Genomic DNA, 19,128 nt, shown 5'->3' with positions numbered 1-19,128 from the left:
ATATAAATAAATACTAACAGTTACTCCGCCCACTCCAGTTGTAGACTACTGGTGGAGGCAAGAACACTTCACAATTTCCCCAGTAATTGTAGCTTTTCTAGTTATTATTATTATTATTATAGCCAAATTTGCCACCCTAACTCCTCCCACAGTTTTTACACTACATAGACAAAAATATACCAAAACGTGCAGATTGTTCCCGATCGGATTGCTATTACTTTGTGGAACGTTTTGCCGAATGGTTCTCGGAATATCGTCATTCTTGTGGCAAAATTTGTCCCATAGGAATGAATGGCAAAGCTAGAGTGGGAACTGGCAAAAGCTGAAAAATCAGGACATGATTTCTAAACTGCCACCACTCCCTCATTTTCAGGCCCACCTACACAAATCTTATATCAAAACGTTCAGCTATCCGCGGTGTCACTAAAAATGTCCACGGCTAAGCCATAGTCCGAATAGTTTTCACAATATGACCATGTGTTGCAACTCATGCCGTCCATTGACATTCATTGAAACTCCACTCTGCAAAGCTCAAATTTGAAGGGCAATTTCTAAACTGCGACTGTGCCTTCATTGTTAATATCTCAGAGACATACTATACATCAAAATGTAGGTATGGGTCTTGTGATTCTCACAATATAAAGCTCTTCGCTGTAGGATGTATAGTTTTAAAAATATGGCCGTTTGAAGATGGCAACCGCAAAAATACTCTGACCTGTGCCAGGCTGCAGCAGCAAGTGATGTCATAGACAAAGCCTTTTCTACACCTGCTAATATTTTTATAAATGTATGTTTTAATGTAACTGTGAAGCACTTTGGGCAACAACATTGCAATTAAATGTGCTATATAAATAAATAATAACAGTTACTCCGCCCACTCCAGTTGTAGACTACTGGTGGAGGCAAGAACACTTCACAATTTCCCCAGAAATTGTAGCTTTTCTAGTTATTAAGTGTTCTTGCATAGCAAGACCACTTACTGTTATCTCACATATATATTATTATTATTATTATAGCCAAATTTGCCACCCTAACTCCTCCCACAGTTTTTACACTACATAGACAAAAATATACCAAAACGTGCAGATTGTTCCCGATCGGATTGCTATTACTTTGTGGAACGTTTCGGCGAATGGTTCTCGGAATATCGTCGTTCTTGTGGCGAAATTTGTCCCATAGGAATGAATGGCAAAGCTAGAGTGGGAGCTGACAAAAGCTGAAAAATCAGGACATGATTTCTAAACTGCCACCACTCCCTCATTTTCAGGCCCACCTACACAAATCTTATATCAAAACGTTCAGCTATCCCTGCTGCCACTAAAAATGTCCACGGCTAAGCCATAGTCCTGATCGTTTTCGCAATATGACCATTTGTTTGCAACTCAAGCCGTCCATTGACATTCATTGAAACTCCACTCTGCAAAGATAACATTTGAAGGGCAATTTCTAAACTGCGACTGTGCCTTCATTGTTAATATCTCAGAGACATACTATACATCAAAATGTAGGTCTGGGTCTTGTGACTCTCACAATATAAAGCTATTCACTGTAGGATTTATAGTTTTTAAAATACGACCGTTTGAAGATGGCAACCACCAAAATACTCTGACCTGTGCAAGGCTGCAGCAGCAAGTGATGTCATAGACAAAACCTTGTGTACACCTGCTAATGTTTTTATAAATGTATGGTTTAATGTAACTGTGCAACAACGTTGCAATTAAATGTGCTATATAAATGATAACAGTTACTCCGCCCACTCCAGTTGTAGACTACTGGTGGATGCAAGAACACTTCACACAATTTCCCCAGAAATTGTAGCTTTTCTAGTATTAAGTGTTCTTGCTTATTCTTATTATAGCCAAATTTGCCACCCTAACTCCTCCCACAGTTTTTACACTACATAGACAAAAATATACCAAAACGTGCAGATTGTTCCCGATCGGATTGCTATTACTTTGTGGAACGTTTCGCCGAATGGTTCACGGAATATCGTCGTTCTTCTGGCGAAATTTGTCCCATAGGAATGAATGGCAAAGCTAGAGTGGGAGCTGTCAAAAGCTGAAAAATCAGGACATGATTTCTAAACTGCCACCACTCCCTCATTTTCAGGCCCACCTACACAAATCTTATATCAAAACGTTCAGCTATCCCTGCTGCCACTAGAAATGTCCACGGCTAAGCCATAGTCCTTATAGTTTTCACAATATGACCATTTGTTTGCAACTCACGCCTTCCATTGACATTCATTGAAACTCCACTCTGCAAAGCTCACATTTGAAGGGCAATTTCGAAACTGCGACTGTGCCTTCATTGTTAATATCTCAGAGACATACTATACATCAAAATGTAGGTCTGGGTCTTGTGATTCTCACAATATAAAGCTCTTCACTGTAGGATTTATAGTTTTTAAAATACGACCGTTTGAATATGGCAACCGCCAAAATACTCTGACCTGTGCAAGGCTGCAGCAGCAAGTGATGTCATAGACAAAGCCTTTTACACCTGCTAATTTTTTATAACTGTATGTTTTAATGTAACTGTGAAGCACTTTGGGCAACAACATTGCAATTAAATGTGCTATATAAATAAATACTAACAGTTACTCCGCCCACTCTAGTTGTAGACTACTGATGGAGGCAAGAACACTTCACACAATTTCCCCAGAAATTGTAGCTTTTCTAGTTATTCTTATTATAGCCAAATTTGCCACCCTAACTCCTCCCACAGTTTTTACACTACATAGACAAAAATATACCAAAACGTGCAGATTGTTCCCGATCGGATTGCTATTACTTTGTGGAACGTTTCGCCCAATGGTTCTCGGAATATCGTCGTTCTTGTGGCGAAATTTGTCCCATAGGAATGAATGGCAAAGCTAGAGTGGGAGCTGGCAAAAGCTGAAAAATCAGGACATGATTTCTAAACTGCCACCACTCCCTCATTTTCAGGCCAACCTACACAAATCTTATATCAAAACGTTCAGGTATCCCTGCTGTCACAAAAAATGTCCACGGCTAAGCCATAGTCCGAATAGTTTTCACAATATGACCATTTGTTTGCAACTCACGCCATCCATTGACATTCATTGAAACTCCACTCTGCAAAGCTCACATTTGAAGGGCAATTTCTAAACTGCGACTGTGCCTTCATTGTTAATATCTCAGAGAGATACTATACATCAAAATGTAGGTCTGGGTCTTGTGATTCTAGCAATATAAAGCTCTTCACTGTAGGATTTATAGTTTTAAAAATATGACCGTTTGAAGATGGCAACCGCAAAAATACTCTGACCTGTGCCAGGCTGCAGCAGCAAGTGATGTCATAGACAGAGACTTTTGTACACCTGCAAATGTTTTTATAAATGTCTGGTTTAATGTAACTGTGCAACAACGTTGCAATTAAATGTGCTATATAAATAAATAACAGTTACTCCGCCCACTCCAGTTGTAGACTACTGGTGGAGGCAAGAACACTTCACACAATTTCCCCAGAAATTGTAGCTTTTCTAGTTATTATTATTCTTATTATAGCCAAATTTGCCACCCTAACTCCTCCCACAGTTTTTACACTACATAGACAAAAATATACCAAAACGTGCAGATTGTTCCCGATCGGATTGCTATTACTTTGTGGAACGTTTCGCCGAATGGTTCTCGGAATATCGTCGTTCTTGTGGCGAAATTTGTCCCATAGGAATGAATGGCAAAGCTAGAGTGGGAGCTGGCAAAAGCTGAAAAATCAGGACATGATTTCTAAACTGCCACCACTCCCTCATTTTCAGGCCCACCTACACAAATCTTATATCAAAACGTTCAGCTATCCCTGCTGCCACTAGAAATGTCCACGGCTAAGCCATAGTCCTGATAGTTTTCACAATATGACCATTTGTTTGCAACTCACGCCTTCCATTGACATTCATTGAAACTCCACTCTGCAAAGCTCACATTTGAAGGGCAATTTCTAAACTGCGACTGTGCCTTCATTGTTAATATCTCAGAGACATACTATACATCAAAATGTAGGTCTGGGTCTTGTGATTCTCACAATATAAAGCTCTTCACTGTAGGATTTATAGTTTTTAAAATACGACCGTTTGAAGATGGCAACGCAAAAATACTCTGACCTGTGCAAGGCTGCAGCAGCAAGTGATGTCATAGACAGGGCCATTTGCACCTGCTAATGTTTTTATAACTGTATGTTTTAATGTAACTGTGCAACAACGTTGCAATTAAATGTGCTATATAAATAAATAATAACAGTTACTCCGCCCACTCCAGTTGTATACTACTGGTGGAGGCAAGAACACTTCACAATTTCCCCAGAAATTGTAGCTTTTCTAGTTTCCCTAATAACCTTCCAAAAGAGGATCAATATCTTATTTATCATATAATAATAATAATAATTGCATTAAGAAATATAGGTAAAAAATGGTTAACCGGACATACACCACAAATTAATGTATGTGTATTACAAATGGAAAGTACCAACATATATAAATGCATGGCAAAGAGAGTAGGGAAATACCCTGCTTTCTGGGGGGAAAGGATTAATGCAAGTATATAAAGGTTATGGAGAGGAAGTATAAAGGCTGTAAAGCATGTTGTTGTATGGGCATGTGGAGAATGGTGATCGAGTTTTTTTTTTTTCTCTTTCTTTTCTTTTATTGTTTGTTTATAATTCGAAGGGAACTATATCACTTTTGGAACATAGTAAAGTACAGTGATGTAAGATATAATGGTTACTTTGACATACAGGGAAAGTAAAGGGAGAAAAAAATATAATATAAGATATAATTATTTTATGTTTTTGTTATTTTCTTCATTGCGTTATGATTGAAGGTGTTGTAATCAAATTATTATTGAATATGTAAAGTGATTATGAGAAAATATTAAATAGAAGAAAAGTTTTTTTTTTTATTTTTAATTTTTTTCCTTTTTCCTTCTTCTGTCTTGCAGGTGCACCATCCGATTTCCCAGCACAGTCATTAAAATGCAATTTACTGCCCTCTTTCAGGAGGAGGTGAAAGCTCCACCATCTATTTATACTCGTATTTCTCCCCTTAAAATCCACATCCCAGAGCCAGATATAAGGAACATTGCCAGTCCTCTTCCTTCCCCCACTGGAACCCTCAGGTGAGAATCCTGTGTGAAAGAAGATTATGCTCCTACATATATTTGTTTGTTGTGCGCAACGTCACTCTCTTCTACACAGCTTTGCAGGTTTTATTTATTTGGGGGCAGGGCACATGGAACTCCTGCAAAGTAACCAGTATAGCAACTTTAATGGTTATGGGGCTTGGAGTGTTCCTTTATTTCATCATGTAAGTCAGTGATGGCGAACCTTTTTGAGCCCGAGTGCCCAAACCGCAATACATGCCATTTTTTTTTCCTTAAAGTGCCAACACGGCAATTAAGGTTTAAGGCAATTGAGGTTTAAGTTTAGAAAAAACAACTCTGACTGTTGTCCGAACTAATTAACAACTTTTGTTTTAAAAGAACACAACAACAGAGAGTTCAATGATACAAATTTTAAATAATGATATAAATAGATCAAATTAAGCTCATATTTATTAGTATCTCCAACAAATGCAATACATACACGCACAAACTGCTGAATACATACACACAGTCTACTGAATACACACACAAGACTTCTGAATATAGAGACTGATGAATACACATACAGACAGTCTGCTGAGTGCGCGCACAGACAGTCTGCTGAGTGCGCGCACAGACAGTCTGCTGAGTGCGCGCACAGACAGTCTGCTGAGTGCGCGCACAGACAGTCTGCTGAGTGCGCGCACAGACAGTCTGCTGAGTGCGCGCACAGACAGTCTGCTGAGTGCGCGCACAGACAGTCTGCTGAGTGCGCGCACAGACAGTCTGCTGAGTGCGCGCACAGACAGTCTGCTGAGTGCGCGCACAGACAGTCTGCTGAGTGCGCGCACAGACAGTCTGCTGAGTGCGCGCACAGACAGTCTGCTGAGTGCGCGCACAGACAGTCTGCTGAGTGCGCGCACAGACAGTCTGCTGAGTGCGCGCACAGACAGTCTGCTGAGTGCGCGCACAGACAGACTGCTGAGTGCGCGCACAGACACACAGACTGCTGAGTGCGCGCACAGACACACAGACTGCTGAGTGCGCGCACAGACACACAGACTGCTGAGTGCGCGCACACACACACAGACTGCTGAGTGCGCGCGCACACACACACAGACTGCTGAGTGCGCGCGCACACACACACAGACTGCTGAGTGCGCGCACACACACACAGACTGCTGAGTGCGCGTACACGCACACACACTGCATTGAGGGGTGTATGTGTTTGTGTGAGGGGTGCTGTTTGTGTGAGGGGTGCTGTGTGTGTGTGTGTGTGTGGGGGGTGGTGTGTGTGTGTGTGTGTGGGGGGGTGGGGGGTGTGTGGGGGGGGTGGTGTGTGTGTGGGGGGGGTGGTGTGTGTGTGGGGGGGGTGGTGTGTGTGTGGGGGGGGGTGGTGTGTGTGTGGGGGGGGGTGGTGTGTGTGTGGGGGGGGTGGTGTGTGTGTGGGGGGGGGTGGTGTGTGTGGGGGGGGGTGGTGTGTGTGTGGGGGGGGTGGTGTGTGTGTGGGGGGGGGTGGTGTGTGTGTGGGGGGGTGGTGTGTGTGGGGGGGGGTGGTGTGTGTGTGGGGGGGTGGTGTGTGTGTGGGGGGGTGGTGTGTGTGTGGGGGGGGTGGTGTGTGTGGGGGGGGGTGGTGTGTGTGGGGGGGGTGGTGTGTGTGTGGGGGGGGTGGGGTGTGTGTGGGGGGGGTGGGGTGTGTGTGGGGGGGGTGGGGTGTGTGTGGGGGGGGTGGTGTGTGTGTGGGGGGGGTGGTGTGTGTGGGGGGTGGTGTGTGTGTGGGGGGTGGTGTGTGTGTGGGGGGGGTGGTGTGTGTGTGGGGGGGTGGTGTGTGTGTGGGGGGGTGGTGTGTGTGGGGGGGTGGTGTGTGTGTGTGGGGGGGTGTGTGTGGGGGGGTGTGTGTGTGTGGGGGGTGTGTGTGTGTGGGGGGGTGGGGGTGTGTGTGTGGGGGTGTGTGTGTGTGTGTGTGGGGGGGGTGTGTGTGTGTGTGTGGGGGGGTGTGTGTGTGTGTGGGGGGGGGGGGTGTGTGTGTGTGGGGGGGTGTGTGTGTGTGGGGGGGTGTGTGTGTGTGGGGGGGGTGTGTGTGTGGGGGGGGTGTGTGTGGGGGGGGGTGTGTGTGTGGGGGGGTGTGTGTGTGTGTGGGGGTGTGTGTGTGTGTGTGGGGGGGTGTGTGTGGGGGGGTGTGTGTGTGTGTGTGTGGGTGTGTGTGTGTGTGTGGGGGGGGGGTGTGTGTGTGTGTGTGGGGGTGTGTGTGTGGGGGTGGTGTGTGTGTGGGGGGGTGGTGTGTGTGGGGGGGGTGGTGTGTGTGGGGGGGGTGGTGTGTGTGGGGGGGGTGGTGTGTGTGTGGGGGGGGTGGTGTGTGTGTGGGGGGGGTGGTGTGTGTGTGGGGGGGGTGTGTGGGGGGGGGGTGGTGTGTGTGGGGGGGGGTGTGTGTGGGGGGGGGTGTGTGTGGGGGGGGTGGTGTGTGTGTGGGGGGGGTGGTGTGTGTGTGGGGGGGGGTGTGTGTGTGGGGGGGGGTGTGTGTGGGGGGGGGGTGTGTGGGGGGGTGTGTGTGTGTGTGTGGGGGGGGGTGTGTGTGTGTGGGGGGGGGGGGGTGTGTGTGTGGGGGGGGTGTGTGTGGGGGGGTGTGTGTGTGGGGGAGGGGGGGTGTGGGTGTGTGGGGGGGTGTGTGTGTGTGTGTGGGGGGGGTGTGTGTGTGTGGGGGTGTGTGTGTGTGTGTGGGGGGGGTGTGTGTGGGGGGGTGTGTGTGTGGGGGAGGGGGGGTGTGTGTGTGTGGGGGGGTGGTGTGTGTGTGTGTGTGTGTGGGGGGGGGGGGGTAGGAGTACTGCTGGGGGTAGGGGTGCTGTGTGTGGGGGGATGGGCTGTGGGGGGGATAATGGTTTAAAAAAAAAAGGTATATTAAATTATTATCTTCTCCCCCTCCTTCATTAAAGGTAAGAGGGGGGGGGGGGGAGAGAAGACACAGTCATCCCTGGTGGTCCGGTGGTGGCAAGTACTGCTTCCGGTTCGGGAGGCAGGGGAGGGATCTTTAAAGCCGCTCCCCTGTCCTCCCGCGCGATGCTGTGTGGAGCGTTGCCATGGTAACGCGCGGCAACGCTCCACACAGCTTGCTCGCGGGAGGACAGGGGAGCTGCTTCAAAGATCCCTCCCCTGCCTCCCGAACCTGAAGCAGAGTAGGCGCCCGCCGTTTCGGGCAGGCAGGTGCCTACTCTGCAGTGATGGCAAACCTATGGCCGCGTGCCCACAGAAAGGGCCCGGCGTGCCACCTGTGGCACGCGTGCCATAGGTTCGCCATCACTGATGTAGGTATTACATTCTTGATTTTGTTCACTTGACAGCATCAAGAAGGTGACTGAAAAATCTTCAACCAATCTCTGCTCTTCCACACAAAAAAACTACTCCCCCCCACAATGCACCGCTAATCACGTGACGTCATTTCCAGGCGACGCACGCGACTACCGGAATTATTAACAACATTAGGACTACACGTCCCATCAGCCCCTGCAGGTCGCGTGACATCACTTCCGGTTGGCGCACGCAACCGGCCGGAAGCAGGAAGAGTGCACACACTGGGATTAGAAAACAGATGCCCTATATAAGGACGGAACTGTCATTCCCCATTATCTACACTTCTGAAGAAGCCCCTATTTGGGCGAAACACGTTAAGTGGATCAAGAAGTCTGGACTTTGAATTTTGGACCTTGTATTTTTACTGGAGATTTTATATTCAAAGGTTTTTTACAATAAAGTTGCAGTTTGTTTCCAGCTTTTGATCTACCTCTCATGCCTGTGCACCTTGGATCCTGCTTATATCCCTTGGTGGGGATTATACCACCACAAGCACTCACCACCAGAGCAAGTTTAGTGGTCTGGAAATTGTAAGTAGGGTATTTACCCCTTGTTTTCTATCCCAATATATATACATAATACACTATTGGATTTTCTTTGTGCTTCTATTTTATACACATCTGAGGAGCCTTGGATACCAGATACCACCACCATATCCTTAGACGGGGATCATACCCTCCAGGCACTAATCAGCAGAGCTCTTAGCAGCTCTGAAAAGTGTGAGTTGGTCCTTCTACTGGTTCTTTATATTATTGCACTATTGTATTTTTATACATTGGCATATTGCACTATTGTTTCTATTTTTTATCCTTTTAAGGTTTATATTTACTACCTCAATACTGGGACTACTTGTATGTATGTACAATTTTGTTTGAATTATCTTCGATTATCTTGTGGCGCGGTTTACCACTTTGTTTTTGCACTTTATGGTTAATAGCAGGTATTGGGAAGTCCTGCTGGTTTACTGCTGCCGTTCATCCATACATTCTAGAGAGCGCCTACACCTGTGTTTTTTCTACAGGTACTCTCTTAACTTCCCAGCTGGAGATGGGGGAATTTTGGGGTTCACCTGGACTCATTCTGCACACAGATGCGTGAGTGGGAGACAAACTGAATCTCCGTGGAACTACTCACTGTGCTGCAATCCAGTGATTTTTTTTTATTGGGTGTCGCTCCGGCCCCCAACCACCAATTACAGTGCTATTTGGAGGGAATGTTGGGGAGGTGTGGCGGCATCTGCGGTTACCTAGTGTGACAAAAATATATTTTGCTTCCCAAAGTTACTTTTCTGCGTTCGGTAAATACATCTACCGACCACCCCCTGGCTCATTAAGTTCAAATAATACCACAGAATTAAGTGCTCTCCCTGTGTGGCCGCCGTTCGTATAACCAAATGTGCTGGAGAATACGGCGGTTATCTTGTTGCACAAAAAGAGGCACCAGGACTTGGTCATTGAGTGTCTGGAAAACTCCAAGTCAGACACTCGACCCCGCTAACACTGGTCAACTTCACGAATGCCTGCTTCTTTTCAAAGACAAGCCAGGAGAGCACTGTTCGGTAGGTTTGTTTGCACGAACAAGGCGAACACCTAGGACTTGTGAGTAGTTCCCTTTCCCAGAACCCAACACACAGATTGCAATGCGTTCCACCTTGAGATTGTGGCACACTACATGCACAATGCTATCTTTGCAATTGGTGCAACATTTTTTCATTCAAGATCCTATCAGGCTACTTAAAACACAGAAGCAACTATCTGTCATCTGGATGCTGTTTCGTTCTTTACAGGTGTGCTCTCACCAGCCCTCCAGTACACCCAGAGGCCAGTTAAGGTAAGACACTCTACTTTTACTTTAATGGCCTCTCTTTTTTTTTTTTTTTCCAGTATGTCTAATCCTCTAACTCTGGAAAAAAATTGAGAAATGCCTCTCCAAATCTAAGCATCTTATTTGTTCATCTTGCAACCAGCCAATACTGTATGGTTATTAAAAAAAATAATAAAAAAAATAGGGGGGCGGAGCCTGACAACACACCGGAGCAGTTGCCATTTCCCTCAGCTCCCACAACTGAATCTCCCCAATATCAGCGGAACCTTACCCCATCCACCGATGGGAAAAAGCCAGGGCACTCTGCTGAATCTGCAGATGCCTTTTTGCCTCTCCCCGGGCACAAGACTACGCAGCAAAGGTCTCATGGCCTAGTATGTTGGCGGACGACCGCAAGATAGTAGAAGATAGTAGAGGGGATGCCGGCGTGGTTCAGGGCTGGCACATCGGCAATACTACCCAATCTAGATAGCCCAGGTGAGATGGGTGACGGAGGACCCAAAACGCAATGCAACATTGGCCGCATGCAGCAACCACCACAACTGGCCCAGAATCTAACCCTCCCTGAGGCCTCACCAATTCCATCGGTAGACTGAGATGCAGCAACAGCCTGGGCCGTGGAGGTGACAGACAGAGTACCCCTACAGAAAACAGCGGTGCCTGCCCCAGCGACTAAGCGAGACATCCAAGACATGCTGACAGGACTTCAGAATAACCTCCAGATAATGTGGCAAGCAAACCAGTTTGCACCCAAGCCACAGAACAGAGTTACAATACTTGAAACAAAGCTTGAATACACTACAGAAAACCATGAGGGAGCTACAATCCACACAAACCACGCTTACTTGATGTTACGGTTGCCTCCAGGCTGGCTGGAAGTTGGACCGTAGAAAGGATGCTCCTAGCGCTCACCAAAGGACCATCAGCACCGTAGACACCATAACTACTGCATAGACACCATAAGTACTGCAGACTCCACGAACCACCCCTGCTGGGCTGGTATCTCGCTGTCTTCTATCCACCCTGGACCTACGACCAGGCTCCAGGGTCCAGTGGGTGATCTCTCTTCCTTCTGCAGAGCGAAGCAGGATCAGGAACAAGAGCTCTTTCAAGAGCTCAGTAGCAAAGGGAGCATGCAGAGCATAGCAATCCCTGAAGTGATTATAGCTGCTCCCTACAAACATGAGTCGAGGCTGCAAGTTAGAGGGTCAAGTCATTCTGTTGGCACCAAATGAACCTTCTTTTATGCAGGTTCCCCTGAGATAGGACCACCCACAGGGTGTTACAAAACAACCAATCATACACGTACATTACTGAAAACACTCCCAGCAATTACACACAAAATCCTCCCCTCTGCCTGTGATATAATTATGTTACACAAGGGGTTTAACATAATTATCACAGACAGTAAAAATACAGTTTTTACACATACACTGTAACTTTAAAACCATACATCCAATCTTCATAAACTCAGCACACTTTAAACATAAACACTCTCAAAAATCATACCAATCCCTCCAGTGGATAAAAAGATAGGCGGAAGTCCTTTATGACCGACCGCCAGCACATTTTCCTGCTCAAAACAGTTCCATAGATTTGGGCTGTGCGGTCGGTCAATTTCATGCAGAAAAACGACTAAGTCCCATTCGAACATGCGTTTAAATCTTCGAACGGGACTTAGTCTCTGCAGCTGAAAGTTTAGTGTAGGAGAAGGTAAGGGTCAGCGGTGTTCGCAGAAATGTGTAGCCGATTTTAGTTCCATGAATTTGGCTACACACACCGCTGACCTCGTTCGAATGAACAAAGATGGCCGCTGCCACGTGTTCATTTGCACAAACTGCGGCCACCCAGCGGTCGGCAATTAACCTGCAGTAACCTCACAGCCTGGGAGGTAAATTGCCTGCACACTTCCACTTCTGGGTGGTCCTCCTGTGTGGTATATGGTTCAGTAAGCCCCATTTACTGAACCAAGTGGGAGAAAGCCAGGAACACAGTATATAAAAGGTTTGGGGACACCGTCTTAAAGGGGCATTGTTCAACAAAGTCACAATATGTCCCCAGACGGTTCTTAAAGGGCCATACACACCCAATAAACGTCCATAAGTTTTCAGGGGCACAATCTCCCAGGGGCCATAGTCACGAGGAAGGAGGCTGGCAAATAGGCTTCTCCACAACCCAGGGAAGCAGGGCAATTTTTCATTTAAAGGGCCAGTTACAAATGGCAGTTTGTAACACTCGACAAGTAAACCTAGATGACAGAGGCCGGAGGAAGAATGTCAAAATCAGGGGCATATCAGAAACCATGCCCTTGGAAGAACTACCTTCATCCGACGACTCGTAGCCTCACTCCTATCTACGAAACAGGCCAAATACTTCTAGTTTCATGGGGTCTACAGAATAGTTAAATCAACACAAGCGCTGCAGACCACACCCTGCAACCGCATACTACTTTGCCAAACACTATCTGACAAATTTGTTTTAATTTCCGCAATCAAAAGGAAGACGCCATATGAATTTGAATTGTACCAAATCGCTTTTTTCCAGGATTTAAGCAGAGACACATTACTCTGGCGTAAAAGCATGCAACCCATCACCAAAAACCTCCAAACCGCAGGAATTACCTAGAGGTGGGCAACTCCTAGGTCGCTCTGGGTCACAAAAGAAGGCAAAACATGCAAGATTACTGATCCAGTGGAAAGCCCCACCTTGCTAGCCACTCTGGTCACACCACAACTGCAATAGGACTGCCTAGCACCCACTCCGAGACTCATGGAGAAGCATCTACCTGGGCTCAGGGAGATGAAAGCCGCTCAACGACCTGAAACCTAAAACTGCAAAACCCTGCTCTTTCACACTTTTTAAGTTCAAGTTTATGTTTATCTTAAAGCTTATCTATCGTTAACTATCTGTTTATTTCACATACTGTAATGCAATGTTAGAGCCCTCAAAGGCTGATGACAAGCTGATTTAAACCAGCTGGTCCTGACCATTAACCCACACTCCGGTGACAAACACCAGACCTTTCTGGTTATAAGATCAGCTGGTGTTAAAATAGCTTGGTCAGGTCTTCGCCCTGAGCCAGTGATAATATCACCATGTAAGGGCAAGAAAAGGAAACATGGGGAATATGCAGATTCTTGCTCAGTTTCCTAATCATCCGCTTAATCATTGGATGATTCTTCTAATGATTTTTTTTCTTTCCAAATGAAAGCCTACATAAGCTTATCAAGGGAGTTACACTACGAAGCTCTTGCAACAGAAGAATGGAGCAAGCATAAGAAAATGAAGTTTCCAGGCCGGCACTGATTAGGCTGTATATATCAGCCCACTGCATAATTGCCGCTTATCTTAATAACACAACCAGTACTGCTCCTGCTCATGCACTCAAAGCTGTTTCACGCTAAATTTCCTTACCTGCCCAAGCAGCAAAGTTTACTCCCTGTTACATTAATCCGCTCCGCTTGTTCCATGGTTACTTCATGTTATTTTCAGAAGACTATTCACGTGATTTTAGTAACACTGAATGACATAATCTATTATAGGCAACCTTTTTTTTTTGTGACAATTTTTATTGTTTTTCAAGAACAAGTTCACATTGGCCGTGCATCACTCGGCCCACACAATCACAGTCCATGCATTTGTTTATACATTAATTTATACAATTTAGTATACATGAGCCTTCTACATTAGTTTTATACTAAGATTTAGATTTAGATTAGATTTATGCATTGAACTTATGGTACCCTGCATATTTACAGTAATCAGTGTAACGTTGTCTAGTTCAACACCTGCAATGCCTGTGATACTCATGGTACTTCTGGTATTTTTTGCACATTGAACATTGTCTGTCAGGGATTTCATGGTTATCTCTAGTATAAGCGGTTGCTCAGCAGAGGCCACCCTACCCACTTGTACCCTCGGCTGGTGGTCTATGTCCGTTAGTGAGTTAGTGTCCCAGACTTCTGGTTGTGTTGTTTAGTGAGTTAGTGTCCCAGACTTCTGGTTGTGTTGTTTAATTATTGGGTTTAGCTTTGGCGTCTGAGTTTAATTTATTGTGGGCTGTTCCTTTTTGGCCAAGCCGGTATAGGTGTGAGTAGGTGTGCAATGGTACTGTGCCTTTAAGAGGGAACTGATGCTTATAAAAGGTAAAAGCAAGATAAATAGATATACTTAAAAAGCATAAATGGGATATATCTGGATAAGAAATTGGTATCTTATAGACATATAATACATCAAATGAATGAATAAATGAATAAGTGAATGGATGAAAAAAAAAAAAAAAAAAAAAGGATAAGTTTGTGTCCGAAGCAAAACTGTGCACTGCAGGTGCCTCTATTACTGCTATGAAACAGAATGGCTGGCACTTGTACTAAATAGTATACTCTGTGTCTTAAAAAGAAACAGATGGAAAAAGTACACAATGGGAATATAATAGGGATACAGTATGTGGAACTGTAAGCTAAAAATTGTTACAATGTAACATCTCCATCTCTGAAGAAGTAGGGGTTCACCTACGAAACGCGTACCCTCGTGAGAACGAACATTCCCGTACCGCACAGCCGCAGTATGGCCGAAGAGGCATAGCTGATGCACAGAGTTCCCGCCAGTCCCACACCCCAGAGTTGCCAGCGAGATCGGAGTTGTCGTCCGTCCAAAAACCTGAACAAAGGTAAGTATACTGTACAGTACTTTCCATAGTCATTCTCAACTTGACACAGCCCATTACAAACTTTCCTAAGCTGTTGAATGAGAGACATGTGGAATAAGAAAAAAAATGTACAGTATAAGGCTTTTTGATTTATACAAACGGTGTACATTCACTTCTGCATGCATTTTGAATATTCCTGAGGGACACAGAAATTGACTATTTTTTTTAATGCAAAAGCTTTCAACGTGACCCTAAGAAAAGTATCATTGTGAATTCTATTTAGGAAGTTCAGTGGGGGAACTCCAGGTAGACATTACCACCTCCAGATCAATAACAATAAAATGTAAGGCAGCCCTAACACATTACAGTATTACTGTACAGTACTAATGGTTCACTGAGGAACTTACGATTGATCATTGAAATGAAATGGAAAAAAAAAAAACTTGTGGAAAGCTGGGTATTTAGTACCAAGATGAGACACTGTGTAAGACCACATTTTGGTTTAAGGTCTTAATTCAGCCCTTCTAGGGGAGAAAATGCTGTTGTGCTTCTTTACAACCTTTTAGATGGCGTATGCTTATAATTTTTCTTTTAATATTGTGTTTATTTTAGTTATCAATGCATTATTTATATCTGTTATGCCTGTAAATGACTATAGCAATGCAGTACATGCATTGGGAAGTAAAAAAAAAAGGCATTGCTTCATTTTAAGTACATTTTCATTTTACATACATGCTCTGGCCCCATTGTGTACTTAAAGGTGGGGTATGCCTGTATGTTGCTGTATTCTGCTTGTTTTATTTATACTGCTATTGCTTTGTATCATTAGATTTGTGCGTATATGAGCTATTATATTGTATATGTTCATTAGTAGTTTATGGTATTGTGTATGATACCTTCGAATGTGGGCTGTGTATGGGGGCTGCTTGTGGAATTGCTTGTGTGGATGGATATGTCACATTTGTGTTTGGTAGTGTGTGTATATGTGGGGCTGTTTTGGGTATTACATGTGAGAGACTGCATGTGGTGTGCATGTATGTGGATTGTTAGTGGTGTTACGTTTATGCAGACTGTGTGTATGTTTGTGTGTGGGCTGCTCATATTATTTGTATGAGGGGAGGGTTATTCTGCATCTCTGTGTATATCTAGCAGTGTGGGTGGCTTCCATGGGTTCCAGTGGGGATCAGGCTGGCCAGGTACAAGTCAAGGACAGGAGCTGCAATAGCTGCCGAGGGCTGCTCTACTCCAGTGTGGATTCCCATTCACAAGTGCTGGGAGGAAGTGATCTGAGATCACTACCTCTATGTGCTGCAATGCATAAATTAAGGATTTTCCTTCAACATCTTTTCGTATTAGCATATATCTGAAGTTTCACTGGGACTCCTGATAGGCCAGAGCATGTGTGGCTCTAGCAGCCTTGAGTGCCGTGCATGGCACACGTGCCATAGGTTGCCTACCCATGACCTAGGGGATCACTACTCCCCAATACTCGTTGTCTTTCTTGACATGTTACCCAATGTATAGCCCCGTTATGTATGTAAAACCGACCTCTGATCTATGACTCAACATGCCTACATGTATGTAATAGCCCTATTAAGCATCTTATATATGATTGATTTATAATTGTCTGTGTTCTTCCATACATTCTTAATAAAATTTAAAAATGAAGAATTTTTCTTTGTATCCTAAGCGTAAAAATGTAATGCTAAAAGGAGATGTTCCTCCAAAAATGTATTGATCATGAAACATTTCAATTAAAGCGACAGTATACACACTGAAACAACTTTAGCTTTATGAAGCAGTATTGCTGTATAGATCATTCCCTGCAGTCTCACTGTTGAATTCCCTGCCATTTAGAAGTTAAATTACTGTTTACACAGCCCTAGTCACACTTTTCTATATGTGACTTGCACAGCCTTCCTGTATTGCACAGTCTGTTTAATCTATACATTTCTTTCTCCTGCTCTGTTAACAGTCTACTATACCTGGGGTAGGCAACCTTCGGCGCCTATATCTCCCCTAATGCTTACAGCCGTAATTTTGGCAAAGTATCAGGGAATATATAGTGCATAGCATCTGGTGTGCTGAAGATTGTCTACCTCTGTCCTACACCATGTAGAAGCCTTAGACCAGGGGTTCTCAACCCAGTCCTCAAGGACCCCCTACCAGTCCAGGATTTAGGGATTACCCGATTGTGTCTAAAGTGTTAGACACAGCAGGGTAATCCCTAAATCCTGGAAGTTCGGGGGTCCTTGAAGACTGGTTTGAGAACCCCTGCCTTAGACCAAGCATGTCAAACTCAAAGGCCAACACGGGACAAATAAACAAGGTTTAAGTTTATGTGGACTGCAAAAAAACAAAAACTTCAATTTTCATAGACACCAGAGGTGTAACTAGAAACCACCGGGGAAACAGCACAGCGCTCCCCTCCTGCTGGTTACCCGCCAACCGCGGGCCCCAGTCCGCAGTGGTGGGCGTAGCTATACCTTTTGCCTTCCAGGGCGCCTCTTAGCCAAGTCTCATTACTAAGGCCCCACCGTGCTTTGAGAAATACAGGGAGCAGGGATATGAGGTGAATTATATTCGCGCCACCTCTAAACAGACTAAGGCATGCCCAGAGCAGGTTGACTGGCTTGGCCACGCTACTTAAATTGACTGGCAGGAGAGTAGTGCTGTGCACTCCTCTACTGCCAGTGACTTGGACATTGCGCCCCATGGCTGCTAATAAGGGCTGGGAAAATTGTTATGCAGAGTTGTACTTGGCAATGAGCAGTGTTTGTAAGTTTGAATGTAAGCATGTTTTTCTATGGAGTATGTGTGTGAACTTGTGTGTAGTGCTGTGTGTTTATATGTACTTTTGCCATTTAAAAGCAGTGCTTTACTTGTGTGCAGTGTTTGCCTTTGAAGTATGTGTGTGTCTGTATGTAGTGTTGACATTTGAATGCAGGGGTGTATTTTGTGTAGTGTTGGCGTTTGAATGCTGAGATGTATGCACATACTCTCAATTACACTCATGCAAACACTGACACACAGATGCACAGGGACACACATGCAAATACACACACTCACAGACACACGGACACACAGGCACATGCAGATACAGATACAGATATATATATATATATATATATATATATATATATACACACATGCACAAATAAACACAGACAAACAGGTACACACACAAAGAAAAGAGACATAGAGACAGATAGATACAGATATACACATATAGACACACTGCTACACATACAAACAAGTAGATACAGACACACAAACAAAGAGATACACCAACACACAGATATACAGACATCTGTCGGGCTCAGGATGTTGGGAGTCAGAGGATCTCCCAGGCTGCACTTACCTCCACTCCTCACTCTCCTCGCTGTCTTCCACCCGTGTGGATCTTTGATAACTGGGAGAAAGTGACCAGCCAGCTGTCCCTCACAGCGAGTTGTCAGTCACTGTCAGGGGAGGTGTTGTGCGGGATGCTGTGACGGTAGTAACTGGTATCACAGTTTAGTATTCCTTTTCCCAATAGCAAAGTATCGCCTAGAATCCGCAGGAATAAATATCGCTGGTATCGCCAAATAATCCACACATGAGCCAAAGCTTAATGCTGGAACAAGACTGGAAGCAACAAGCATTCAATTTATACAGTACAAGCTCCTCCTCTGGGCCAGGCTAGATAATTGAGTTTCAGCAACATACTAAACTCAATTATCTGCTGGCCAGAAACATGAACAATTTTCAAAATTTTTGGAAATATACTTTCTACATGACATATGCATATAATCCCTACATCCCTGGGTAGCTGGGATGTAGGATACTGGGAGTAACATATCCAAATTGCACGAAAATCCGTTCGGTAGTTTCCATGTCGCATCGTGTGGAAGTTTGACTGGCTCGCCATGTGGTTGTATCCGATTTAGAGTTCCATGAAATTGGTAGCAAGAGCCGGTCTCCGTTCGTGCAGAATTACACGAAAACCACCATAGTTATACTGCATCTAGTTACATGAGAATGCTCCCCTCGTTCGGTTGATTGGAACTCCCGAATGCCGGTCTGATACTGTGAGTGGAAATAGGTTAGACGGGACTTCCATAAAGACCGGGTGTTTGTGTGATTGCCATGCTGAAAACGGTTCCAGGCAATCCACGAATGAGTTCCGTTGGCCACGTTCGGGAGATTTAAGATGGCCGCCATCCTTTGTTCTCG

The 19,128-nt window shown here is 44.9% G+C and overlaps 1 protein-coding gene across 1 annotated transcript in view; it reads left to right on the top strand.

Annotated features, from left to right (window-relative positions):
• The window catches only part of FOXK1 (forkhead box K1), a 388,665-nt gene that overhangs the window by 60,629 nt on the left and 308,908 nt on the right, over positions 1–19,128 (top strand). The window contains exon 2 of the mRNA XM_063430220.1: positions 4,956–5,132. Within this exon, the coding sequence (XP_063286290.1) occupies positions 4,956–5,132 (177 nt within the window). The remainder of the gene's footprint in view (positions 1–4,955; positions 5,133–19,128) is intronic.

This window comes from Pelobates fuscus, chromosome 8 (genome assembly GCF_036172605.1).
Source record: "Pelobates fuscus isolate aPelFus1 chromosome 8, aPelFus1.pri, whole genome shotgun sequence".
Lineage (NCBI taxonomy): Eukaryota > Metazoa > Chordata > Amphibia > Anura > Pelobatidae > Pelobates > Pelobates fuscus.
The sequence above is the reverse complement of the archived record's forward strand: the minus strand, read 5'-3'. Positions and strand labels throughout refer to the sequence as shown.